Genomic DNA, 12479 nt, shown 5'->3' with positions numbered 1-12479 from the left:
TGCTATGGGTACCCGCATGGCCCCACAATATGCCAACATTTTTATGGCTGATTTAGAACAACGCTTCCTCACCTCTCGTCCCCTAAAGCCCCTACTCTACTTGCGCTATATTGATGACATCTTCATCATCTGGACCCATGGAAAAGAAGCCCTTGAGGAATTCCACCATGATTTCAACAATTTCCATCCCACCATCAACCTCAGCCTGGTCCAGTCCACACAAGAGATCCACTTCCTGGACACTACAGTGCTAATAAACAATGGTCACATAAACACCACCCTATACCGGAAACCTACTGACCGCTATTCCTACCTGCATGCCTCCAGCTTTCACCCTGACCACACCACACGATCCATCGTCTACAGCCAAGCTCTGCGATACAACCGCATTTGCTCCAACCCCTCAGACAGAGACAAACACCTACAAGATCTCTGTCAAGCTTTCTTACAACTACAATACCCACCTGCAGAAGTAAAGAAACAGATTGATGGAGCCAGAAGAGTTCCCAGAAGTTACCTACTACAGGACAGGCCTAACAAAGAAAATAACAGAACGCCACTAGCGGTCACTTTCAGCCCCCAACTAAAACCCCTCCAACGCATTATTAAAGATCTACAACCTATCCTAAAGGATGACCCAACACTCTCACAAGTCTTGGGAGACAGGCCAGTCCTTGCCTACAGACAGCCCCGCAACCTGAAGCAAATACTCACCAACAACCACATACCACACAACAGAACCACTAACCCAGGAACTTATCCTTGCAACAAAGCCCGTTGCCAATTGTGCCCACATATCTATTCAGGGGACACCATCACAGGGCCTAATAACATCAGCCACACTATCAGAGGCTCGTTCACCTGCACATCCACCAATGTGATATATGCCATCATGTGCCAGCAATGCCCCTCTGCCATGTACATTGGTCAAACTGGACAGTCTCTACGTAAAAGAATAAATGGACACAAATCAGATGTCAAGAATTATAACATTCATAAACCAGTCGGAGAACACTTCAATCTCTCTGGTCACGCAATCACAGACATGAAGGTCGCTATCTTAAAACAAAAAAACTTCAAATCCAGACTCCAGCGAGAAACTGCTGAATTGGAATTCATTTGCAAATTGGATACTATTAATTTAGGCTTAAATAGAGACTGGGAGTGGCTAAGTCATTATGCAAGGTAGCCTGTTTCCTCTTGTTTTTTCCTACCCCCTCCCCCCCCCCCCCCCCCCAGATGTTCTGGTTTAACTTGGATTTAAACTTGGAGAGTGGTCAGTTTGGATGAGCTATTACCAGCAGGAGAGTGAGTTTGTGTGTGTATGGGGGTGGGGGGGATGTGAGAAAACCTGGATTTGTGCAGGAAATAGCCCGACTTGATTATGTAAAGAGTTGTCACTTTGGATGGGCTAGCACCAGCAGGAGAGTGAATTTGTGTGGGGGGGTGGAGGGTGAGAAAACCTGGATTTGTGCTGGAAATGGCCCACCTGATGATCACTTTAGATAAGCTATTACCAGCAGGACAGTGGGGTGGGAGGAGGTATTGTTTCATATTCTCTGTGTATATATAAAGTCTGCTGCAGTTTCCACGGTATGCATCCGATGAAGTGAGCTGTAGCTCACGAAAGCTCATGCTCAAATAACTTGGTTAGTCTCTAAGGTGCCACAAGTACTCCTTTTCTTTTTGCGAATACAGACTAACACGGCTGTTACTCTGAAACATAGGAATACACTGTTGCCCACAGAAACCAATGGGACTTCCAGACAGGAAGTAGCTAGGGTTCCACCAAAGGTCAGCTGAAAAACCCCATAGGGATGCATTGAGCCCATAGAAGTCTATGTAACAGGGAAAGAGCTTTCGGTACATGTGACTAATTAGCATATGCTAATCTCTGGAAACTGGCTGAGCTTGAGGGTCATGTGTCGATTCACATGCCATGCATTAGCATATGCAAATCCCTGAAAGCTGATTGGCTGAATTACGATAATAAATTAATAGCTAACAAGCTGAAATCATATATAAAGGCAGCAGCCAGCAGGCTACAGCTCTGTAGGGGACCAGGACCAGCAAGAGAGCAGAGGTCTACCAAACACCTCCAAGGAATAAAAGCGCTTACAGGACAGCGGCTGCAGCATCAGCAAAACCCAGCAAAGAAGAGGCTGCTTGAAAGGCAGGTATAGCAGCAACAGCAGCAGCCCACCCAGGAGTCCAGGGTCGCCCCCTGGCAACGGCCATTTCTGCCACCCAGCCAGCAGGAAGCCTCCGCAGCAGCCCAGCAGCAGTGACCAACAGGCTTCTGTCTCTCCTGCCTGAGGGGAGACACTACCTCAGGAGAAGGCAGCAGCTCAGAGCCCGCTACCAGACCACACTCCCGAGGCACCGCACCCTAGCCTCAGACAGAGCAGGAGAACCTTTGTAAGACGATTCAGAAGGATTTTTAAGAAGGCTTCTGTACATTTAATTGTCTTTTATTTTAGCATTCTAGAGCGTGTGGGTTTAAAGTGTAAACAAAGCTTGATGCCTCTGTCAGAGTGAGATCTCCCTACCCATCTAATGATTGTCTAATCAGCACTTGGTGCATGTTTAGTTTTTAAGTATTTAATGTTAATTCATATACTGTTATATGTTTGTTATACGATATAGAGTATTAAGCGTGTGATTATATTGTTATACTATATGTGATTGTAGTGCTGTCTTTATTTGCCATGCCGCTTCATGTTTATATTGTAACTTTATTACCTCTCTCTCTACTTTTACTGTAACTAATCACTTCTAAACAAATATTATTCTTGTTTTCAAAGAATTTATTGCTTGTTGCCTACTCTTGATCGGAGGGCTGTATCCGTGTCCTTCAAGGGAAAGTTGGCTAACTGTGGCTTTCCCTGAAAAATCCCTTAGGGAGGGCCACAACCTTTAATACCCGAATAGATAAATTGGAAATAAAGGGTTTCAAATTAAAAGCAGTGTTTCTAAGCAACATCCCGGGCTTATTATAATTGAATCAAATCAAATCAAAATCTTCCGGCAACACCATGGGCACTCTCAGTGCTCAATAAGAATATCCACATGGGGAGTTAAGGCAGAGTAGCTACTGAATTTTAAATTTATACCCTAGCTTGCTGCCTACTAACTTACCTGGTAGACAAGCCCCTAGAGTGTCTCAAAGGAAACACAGATAGAGATAAGCATGCATTCATTTTGTTTGTTTTTAGTCTTAGAAAAGATCCTGTTAACTCATTTTTATAAAAGAGGGTTCACAATTACATCTTTTTCGGGACTCTTGTCATTCTAGTTTCTTTCTAAGAAAGATTTTTCTCTATAATCTTAGTAGCATCTTGTAACAGTATAGTGCCTGTATTACATTTCATAACACACTTTGAAATCTTGAAGTCTTTTTTATGTTTGTAATGGTACATATACAAGGACACACTCACAATTCTTTTTCTTTTACTATGTCACTGAACTATGGCACAAAGGACAGAAGTTGTAATTGCTTATTTCTTGGGCCTGCACACAGTGCTTGCACACATTGCACATCCAGAATTGATACTCTGTGATAGATCTTCCTGTTGCAACACACGTTGGAAGTTTCCCTTCTCCACTAAAAAAACAAAAGAGAAAAAACACAGCTTTAGATGAAACCTGCTTGAGTAGTTTAATAATTTGCAAAGCTTTCTTTGGCCATCTGTAACAAATTTAAGCTTTTCTCTACTTAGGTCTGCATCATTTTATTAGTACGGCATAATTAAATCACGTGTTAGTGTATATTATTAATAGGGCCAGGTATGGTAATCTTCCTGGTATTACACAGTATATACATTAGTCTAGCATCAGCACTTAGAGCCAGCCGCTCCCAATATCAAATGAAAGGAAGAAAACTTCTATCATCATACTAACAAAACCAAAATGTAGTCAGCCTACCCCTCCAGAAGACCATCCAGATCAGATTTTTTGGTATGTTTAGGACAGTGTTTAGTGAATATCTCCAGTGCAAGATCTTCATATTGCTGTCTCTGTTCAGGGCTAAGGGTTTCTAAGGATTCCAGTTTAACAAAGGCTTTTGAACAAGTACCAAATGCTCTGTTGGCACATGCACAGAGAGCCAAAAGGGAATAGGTCTCAACTGCAGGGATAATGTCTTCATAATCTCGCAGGTGAAGAGCTAGCAAATGAAAAGATTGAGAAAGTTACAACATGTCCCCTTGAACACAAAAACAACTTAATTGTACTAGTAAATTGTCGTCTTAATATCAATTACCTGATTAAATAAAACAAACAAAATAAAGCCAATGAAAATAGTAGAGAGCATAGATAGTCCTCCCTATTTTTAAAGAAGAAACTTTGTATTTAATTGTGAATTGAAAATGAAGTGTTTGAATTAGGCCCTTCAATACGGAGAGAAGGTAGAAGGCACAACTTACCCAACTAACATCTATCGATTCCTCTGCAGCCCCGGGGCTCTGATGTGAGCTTCATGGAAGCATCATTCAATGCACATAAGTGTGTGGTCAATAACAACCCTATGGGATTTGTTATCTAAACTTGTCAGATAGTGACAAGTTAAACTTCAGACATCTCCTGGTAACCAGCCCCTAGATGTTTTGGTAAAATTGGTAGTTATTCTGTAGAACTACCTGATGCTCAAACTGGCAACTAACTTGGCACCTGCTGATGATTGTTCCAACACTGTTAATTATATTTCTCATGTTCTACATTACATGGATCAGGTAATGGGTGGAACAAACATGACAAATGTAAATGGAATTAATTTGTTTACAGATTTGTGTGGCTTAGACTGATTTCAGTTTTCATGCCATCTGTACTGTAATAAATCCTACCTGTTTTCATTGCCGTGTCTACATAACCTTCATAGAGCTGTCTTTGTGCAAGTATAAAAAAATGATAAGCCTCAGCTCCTCGCCAGGCATTATCTGTGAGGCGATTAGCTGAAGAAAGAACATCTTCCTCTAGCAAACCAGCTAAAGCTGAAGTAGCCTAAAATCAAAGGAATATCACAGGTAAAAATTTCTGTTTAAAACACACAGCAAGATGAGGGAAAAGAGATTTTTCTAGTCACTATACCTATTTTCTATGTTAACTTAGGAAAATGTATATATATATTGTCCTAAAATGAATTTCACTATTTATACTATATAGTACAAATTTTCAGCCATGCAAAATCATTCGTATCTGTGTAAATTACAGAGTTTCAGTACATGTCTGAAAAGCTGGCCCACAATTTGTGCTTGAAATAATGTTTTAGTGACAGAGTTACAAAACTCAAATTAAATTGCTCCAGTTGCTTCAGGTCACCTGAAGACGAGCTCAGTGTAAGCTCAAAAGCTTCATTCTTTCACCAACAGAAGTTGGTCCAATAAAATATATTATCTCCCTGACCTTGTCTCTCTAATATCCTAGGACTGACATGGCTACAACACCATAGAAAGCATTTGAGACACTTTACCTCTGAACTCTTTCCTTTAACTTTTCCCCTCTGTGCATTTTTCACTTGTTCATGGTACTGTTCTACAAGTAAAGCTGACAATACATACAGCTTTTTGACTCGTAAAGGTTTAGTCCTTTTCTTTGCCTCTTCATCTGCAATCTTAAAGAAATAAAGAACATGAAAAATTATGTCTCTAAAAATGAAAATGCTATTTCTTTTTTTACAACGATATGCTAAAATTATATTAAAGATCTTTTATGTACCATAGGAAGCTATGTCAAAAGTCCATTTTTACTTGAATATTAGAATTTAATTTACAAACAAACCAATATAGCTGAACTTCATTCTCAAGATTTTAAGTGCAGAATTTATATATTCTAGGTCTGTGGCTAGCAGGTGTCTAAAGCCAGTCCTCAGCTGGTGTAAATCAGTATAGTTTTATTGAAGTCCATGAAACTACACCTATATACACAAGCTGAGAATCTTCCCCAAGATGGCAACCTGAACTCTCTATGATAGTAGACTCCTTTCAGCAACAATTCAGGTATAAAGACCTGACCGTGCAACTATCTTCATGCAGAAGGACCCCTGAAGTCAGTGGTACTCTATGCAGGGGCAGAAACATGTTGTACAATTGGGGCCTAAACAAAAAATGGAACTGTATGAACAGGTTAAGACAAAAATATTGAGTTTAGGAATCCAATAATGTTTCTAAACATGACAAGAATGTGTATTATTCTTCTATTCCTTTGAAGGGGAACAAACTTGAAAGAAAACATTTATTTGGTCAGTTATTCCCGAATTCTCTTTGCTATTATTTCTGAGTGAATAAAAGCTCATTCCCTTTAGTCTAGCTAGTCCTTTAGCTTGATCCTGTATTGAAGTCATCACTGCAGTAGATACGCTTGGCTACAGTTAAAGAGGTACTTCTATTAAACATTCTTATACGAACGTACTTAGAACTTTCTAAAAACATTACATTTTGAATTGAAATTTCTCATATTTGTTCTAAGTCAAGAGGTAAATTTAGAAAGTTTGATAAAAAATAATATAGCCATTTTTCTATTACCTTGCTGGAAGGAAAAAACAAAACTAAAAATATATCTGCCTTTTATAAAAAATATGTTTTGTAGACTTTTTTTGCATTCATGCAACTAAAAGTGGCTGGATTTTTAAAAGTCAAATTTGACAAATGGATAGCCATCAGTGAGGACTAGGGTTTTTGCCATGAGAGGAGAAACAGTTTTAGAAATAATATATTTGTAAACATTTGTTGTAACAATTATATTTATATAGTGCCTGTCACCAAAAAAATGTCAAAAGCACTTTATAAACTTCAACTTGGTTACAAACTGATTCAGACTATACACAGGGATCATTGCACCCACCTTGGAAGCTTACCAGCACAGAGCAAGAGTTTTTGACAGGAAGTGAAGAAAAGATATCTAACTGGCATTACTTGTTAATATGATAGTTCTGTAGTTATGGTGGTTTCCGTATAATGATAACTATTTCCAGGGAACAAATAGCTAACACTGGAAAATTTGAACACTACACAAAAGCAACTGATGCTCGCTAATTATAATGTTATTTCTGACTGGTCCATATCACATAAAATAAAAAACCATAATACCTTGAACATGAGTTTAGCAGCATCAAAAAAATAGTTGGCTTTACGATAGAGTTCTATGGCATCAAGGATTTTATTCTTTTCCAGTAAATGAGATGCATATCTAGCTAGCAAGGATCCAATCTCTTTCATATTGTGATTTTTAGCCAACTCAACGGCTTTATTCCACTGGAAATAAGAATAGTCAGAATTATTCAATTTCATGTGTTTTCAAATATACACTAAGAGCCCACTTTTCATGTGTAACAGCTAAAACATCATTTTAGAACATTACTACAATAATGTCAAAGGAACGGGTAAATACAATACAACTACAAATATTTATGCCATCGACAACCTTGTGTTCATTTCTGTAGCCATTTGGAATGACTATTTCCTTATAGTCAAAATATCCTATCGTGTTTTACGCAGGGAAACAGAAGTTATGATTTTAATAAGCAAAGTACATAGCAACATTTTTTTTTATTGTCAGAATTGGCACTGACTGTTGGAAGCCTCTGAAAAAGCCTCAACGTGTAGCCGTCAGAAGCACACTGGTTTTTGTGGATCATATTTGTAGGCATCTCTCTCTCCCCATGTTTTGTATAGGGAGCCTAGGCATTAACTCAGGCTTTGTGGTTCGCAATGTTGTTCTTGAGATTTTCTGGGCACCTAAAAGTTAGTCATTGTGTCACAATACTGAAGTCCCTTTGTGGATCTAGTTCTCCATGTCTATTCAGTCCCTGGCTTCTCTCCTGAGATAGCTAATGATGATCCTAATTGGTAAACGGATAATGCAGCCGTGCTGCTGTAGCATAGATACTTACAACAGCGACAGAAGGGGTTCTTCATTGCTAGAGTAAATCCCCCTCTCCATGAGGCAATAGCTAGGCTGATGGAGGAATTCTTCCATCAACCTAGTGCTGTCTACACTGAGGCTTAGGTCAGCTTAACTTACATCCCTGAGCAATGTAGCTAGGTTAACCTAACTTTCTAGTGTAGACCAGCATGTAGTATGATGGCATTTTGGGATGTATAAGTAGGGGCATAGCGAGCAGATCGAGGGACGTGATCGTTCCCCTCTATTCGACATTGGTGAGGCCTCATCTGGAGTACTGTGTCTAGTTTTGGGCCCCACACTTCAAGAAGGATGTGGATAAATTGGAGAGAGTCCAGCGAAGGGCAACAAAAATGATTAGGGGTCTGGAACACATGAGTTATGAGGAGAGGCTGAGGGAGCTGGGATTGTTTAGCCTGCAGAAGAGAAGAATGAGGGGGGATTTGATAGCTGTTTTCAACTACCTGAAAGGGGGTTCCAAAGAGGATGGCTCTAGACTGTTCTCAATGGTATCAGATGACAGAACGAGGAGTAATGGTCTCAAGCTGCAGTGGGGGAGGTTTAGATTGGATATTAGGAAAAACTTTTTCACTATGAGGGTGGTGAAACACTGGAATGCGTTACCTAGGGAGGTGGTAGAATCTCCTTCCTTAGAGGTTTTTAAGGTCAGGCTTGACAAAGCCCTGGCTGGGATGATTTAACTGGGAATTGGTCCTGCTTTGAGCAGGGGGTTGGACTAGATGACCTTCTGGGGTCCCTTCCAACCCTTATATTCTATGATTCCATGATTCTATGATCTGCCTCTCACAAAGGTCTCATACCCTAACAGTTGGTATTGGTTTAAGCACTAAGGCATGAAGTTTTGAAGGGTACTGAAGAGCCATCAGATGACCAATATGAAATGAAATCTTACTGGGGACTAAGAGGTAAAAATCCCATTGTTAATCCTTTTTTTCATTCCAAGACCACATTCTGCCAGCTGCCAAATTTCTCACCTGGTTGAGATGTACACAGGTATCTACTGCATCCTTTGGTCGATTACATTTCAGAAAGGCAGTCACAGCTTGTTCACACATGCCCACTCTGACAAACATATGAGCTATGTCCTGCAAAAGACATCACAATCTTGTTACCATTTATTTCCAAATCTTCGGGACAGTCCTTTAGTAACTGTAATCCTATTACAAGCTTCTGAAATTTTATTACTGATGCTGTTTACAGATTATAAAGAGAGAAAACACACTGCAGTAATCTAAAGAAATATATTCTGCTCTTACACCCTGTTTCTCAGATCTACATTGGTTTTCAATGAAAAGTGATTCAAGGCAGAACATCATCTTTTAATTATGGGGAGTAGGGATTCTTCCTCCTAGGATTCAGTGCATATATTGGAAAATTTAGCAGAACAGAATAGGGTTGGGAAAGAAGGGGGTTATGGCTGTGTTTGTCCAAAACAGTGTAATAAGCCTAAAGGACATTCAAGTAACATGATTTGCCTTTACCATCTACTCTGGAATAACAAACAAATCAAACTAATTTTTAATTAGCTGTTACTCAGTGGATCACTTCAGTTCATACTGATAGGGTCTTTCCCTCTTTCAGGATCAGGAATAACCCCAATCTTCACCTTTCACTAACATTACCGCTGTTGCTATTGCCAGGGGAGCTGAACCAGTGGTAGCAACCATGAGAAATTTGGGACAAAAAAAGTCTAGTGCAGACAAGGTCACATGTTGAAAACCAAAATAACCATAATAATTTTCTTATACTTACAGGAAGTAACTTGTTATTTTCTGGAAGTGAGTTAGCCAGATTCTCTAGTCCTTGGTAGTCTTCTAGCATGTAGTAACATTCAGCTAAACGTTCCTGGTTTCTTCCTTGTACATAATATTGTACAGCATTTATCCTAAGGAGGAAAAAAAAAAGCCTACTAAGACAAACAAACTTAAATGTTAATATAGTGCCATCTGACTAAACACTAAGAAATAACTTGTTCACTAAGTATATATTTGTAAATAAAAAAATAATATTTTTACCAGTTGGCTACGTTTTCTGGCATTATATAAATAACGGAAATACAGCTGTTATAGAATGCTCAAGAAATTTAGCTTCATTATGTTGCAGCAGTAACAGGATCCAATGGCTAGAGCAGAGGTGGAAAGTCAGAAAACCTGATGTATATTACTCCATCTACAATGAGTGGACAAATCATTTATGCCATTTTCAGAAGTTGACTGTTTGGGTGCCTCAATTTAGTTGCCCATAGTCTGATCTTCATTCCAGCTGAAGTCAATGGAAGATGCAAGTGCCTAATATTTCTGAAAAATGAGGCCCCATGATCTGTGATAAATGAAGGGGGGGATAAGCTCCTTTTTATGGACCCCCAGCCAGCCAGTTAGCTATAAAACCCCTGTTAGTAGCTTTTCTCTACTTGATTTACCTGTAAAGGGTTAAAAAGTCCATAGGTAAAAGGAAGGGAGTGGGCACCTGACCAAACGAGCCAATGGGAAGGGTAGAACTTTTTAAAATTGGGAAAAAACTTCCCTTTGTCTGTCTGTGTTGTTTTCCCGGAGAAGAGTCTGGGCTGGAACTATGCTGTAAAAAGCTTTGGGCCAGGTATGAAAATCATCAGATCATACTTAGAAACTACTCATTTGAAACCCCAGATATGTAAGTAAATCAGGAAATGTCTAGGAAGACGCGATTAGGTTTATCTCTTATTTCTTTATGGTTTGTGGACTCCTCTGTGCTAACCACAGGTTCTTTTGTTTTGCTTGTAAACTTTAAGAGAGCTACCTTGATGCTTAATCCTTGTAATTGTTTTTTTTAAATCTAGCAAAAAGCCTAAATTCCAAATGTATTTTCTTTCTTGTTGTTTTTAATAAAATGAACCTTTTATTTTTTAAGAACAGGATTGGATTTTTGTGTCCTAAGAGATTTGTTTAATTAGCTGGTGGCAACAGCAGATTTCCTTTCTTTTCTTTCTCAGCTGTTCCCCGGAGGGGGGGCTGAAAGGGCTTGAGGGTACCCCACAGGAACGAACTCCCAAGTGTGCCCTCCTCGGTTCTCAAAGGGGTTTTTTACACTTGAGTGGTGGCAGCATCTACCCATCCAAGGTCAGAAAAAAGCTGTAACCTGGGGAGCTTGACAAAGCCCTGGCTGGGATGATTTAGTTGGGGATTGGTCCTGCTTTGAGCAGGGGGTTGGAGTAGATGACCTCCTGAGGTCCCTTCCAACCCTGACATTCTATGATTCTATGAGTTTAATACAAGCGTGGAGTGGCCAGTATTAATTTTTACAATCCTTGCAGGCCCCCACCTTCTGCACTCAAAGTGCCAGAGTGGGGCAACAGCCTTCACATCTAAAGTTGGACACCCAAAAGTGTGGCCTTTAAATTCTCTGGGAGCTGACTCCTTTACAGGGGCAGAGTTAATGTAGTTTTGGTGGCCTTAAGCGTGCAGTTATATACTGTGAGAAGTTTGGGTTTAAGATTAACCTTAGCTCTGAAATTCCTCAGTCTTCTCTCTCTTTTTTGTTTTGTTTGTTTGTTTCACTACAACATACTTGTAAGGTTTTTGGCCATTCTGTAACTAATATTTACTCGTAACTTTTAACTGTAGTGTAACAAAATTGTTTGCCTAGGTTGATTTTTTCCCCAAAGTTGAAGAAATTGTTTAGTGATTGGATTCCTGGCAGAGCTGGGATTATTGCTTTTCTGTTCTCCCCACTCTAAACAACAGTTCTCTGTGGAATTTCAAAGCTGCAAGTAGTGGTGGGACACATGCCCTCTGAAACTTACTAGCTCTTCAAGGTGATAGGGCTGGATCATGCCAGTTCATTCCACATTCACACACTCTGCACTCCAGCTCCCAAATGTGCCCCCCATACTCTGTGCTGAACTTTACGAGGAGAGTCTGAATTCTGAGACAGCTACCACCACTTCATTATTTCCTGCTATAACACATACCATTTTTGTCTGTCTGCAAAATAGTCTCCAATAGCGTTATGTGCTTGTTCAAGAAGAGTATCATCTGCATCGCCTGAGCCTGTTTTCAATAGCTGCAATACTCGAAACCAGTCTCCCAGTTTTATCCGTAGACCAATAGCAAGATCTCTATAAATATCAGAACATATTTGATGACGATTAAAAAAGGAAAATAAAATAGCTGCAGAAATTCTTGACAAAAGTGTTCATAAATACTACCCCTGCAGGTGAACATAAAGGAAAAATGAAAGACTTATGGCCTGGAGACTGCATAAATCTTAAAGGAAAACTACCCTGATTAGTTATTATGCCTTAGACAGCTCAATAAATAAGAATATATGTTTAAAAAGACCTTTAAATATATTTGAAAGAGAAAATTACTTACTTTGAGCTAGATTGTGATGGTCTTTATGCAGCTTTCATAGTGGTGGGGAAGGGAATAATGGACTGCCCAGAATTCCAGCCCCCTGTGTAGTGGCTGCTACTGAAATGCTCTTCCCCAGAAGCGGTCAGGAAATAAGCAGAATCATGGTCGTCCACCACTGGTTAGTTCCACTGTACAGCCATAAGGAAGGGTATACATTGTATCCCTTAAGGG

General features: G+C 39.7%; 1 protein-coding gene across 4 annotated transcripts in view; it reads right to left on the bottom strand.

Moving 5' to 3' along the window:
• Positions 1-3433: 3433 nt before the first annotated feature.
• The window catches only part of WDR35 (WD repeat domain 35), an 82650-nt gene continuing 73604 nt past the window's right edge, over positions 3434-12479 (bottom strand). For 3 of the 4 annotated variants that reach the window (XM_048845586.2, XM_048845588.2, XM_048845587.2), the window contains 8 exons: positions 11864-12010; positions 9670-9802; positions 8892-9002; positions 7083-7247; positions 5468-5608; positions 4842-4998; positions 3925-4165; positions 3434-3604 (listed from right to left, as the gene is read on the bottom strand). In XM_048845586.2, coding sequence (XP_048701543.1) covers positions 3454-3604; positions 3925-4165; positions 4842-4998; positions 5468-5608; positions 7083-7247; positions 8892-9002; positions 9670-9802; positions 11864-12010 — 1246 coding nt within the window. In that variant the 3' untranslated portion in view covers positions 3434-3453. The remainder of the gene's footprint in view (positions 3605-3924; positions 4166-4841; positions 4999-5467; positions 5609-7082; positions 7248-8891; positions 9003-9669; positions 9803-11863; positions 12011-12479) is intronic. The other variant, XM_048845589.2, reaches the window with a different exon arrangement.

Source organism: Caretta caretta, chromosome 3 (genome assembly GCF_965140235.1).
Source record: "Caretta caretta isolate rCarCar2 chromosome 3, rCarCar1.hap1, whole genome shotgun sequence".
Classification (NCBI taxonomy): Eukaryota; Metazoa; Chordata; order Testudines; family Cheloniidae; genus Caretta; species Caretta caretta.
This window is presented reverse-complemented; position numbering and strand designations above follow the sequence as displayed.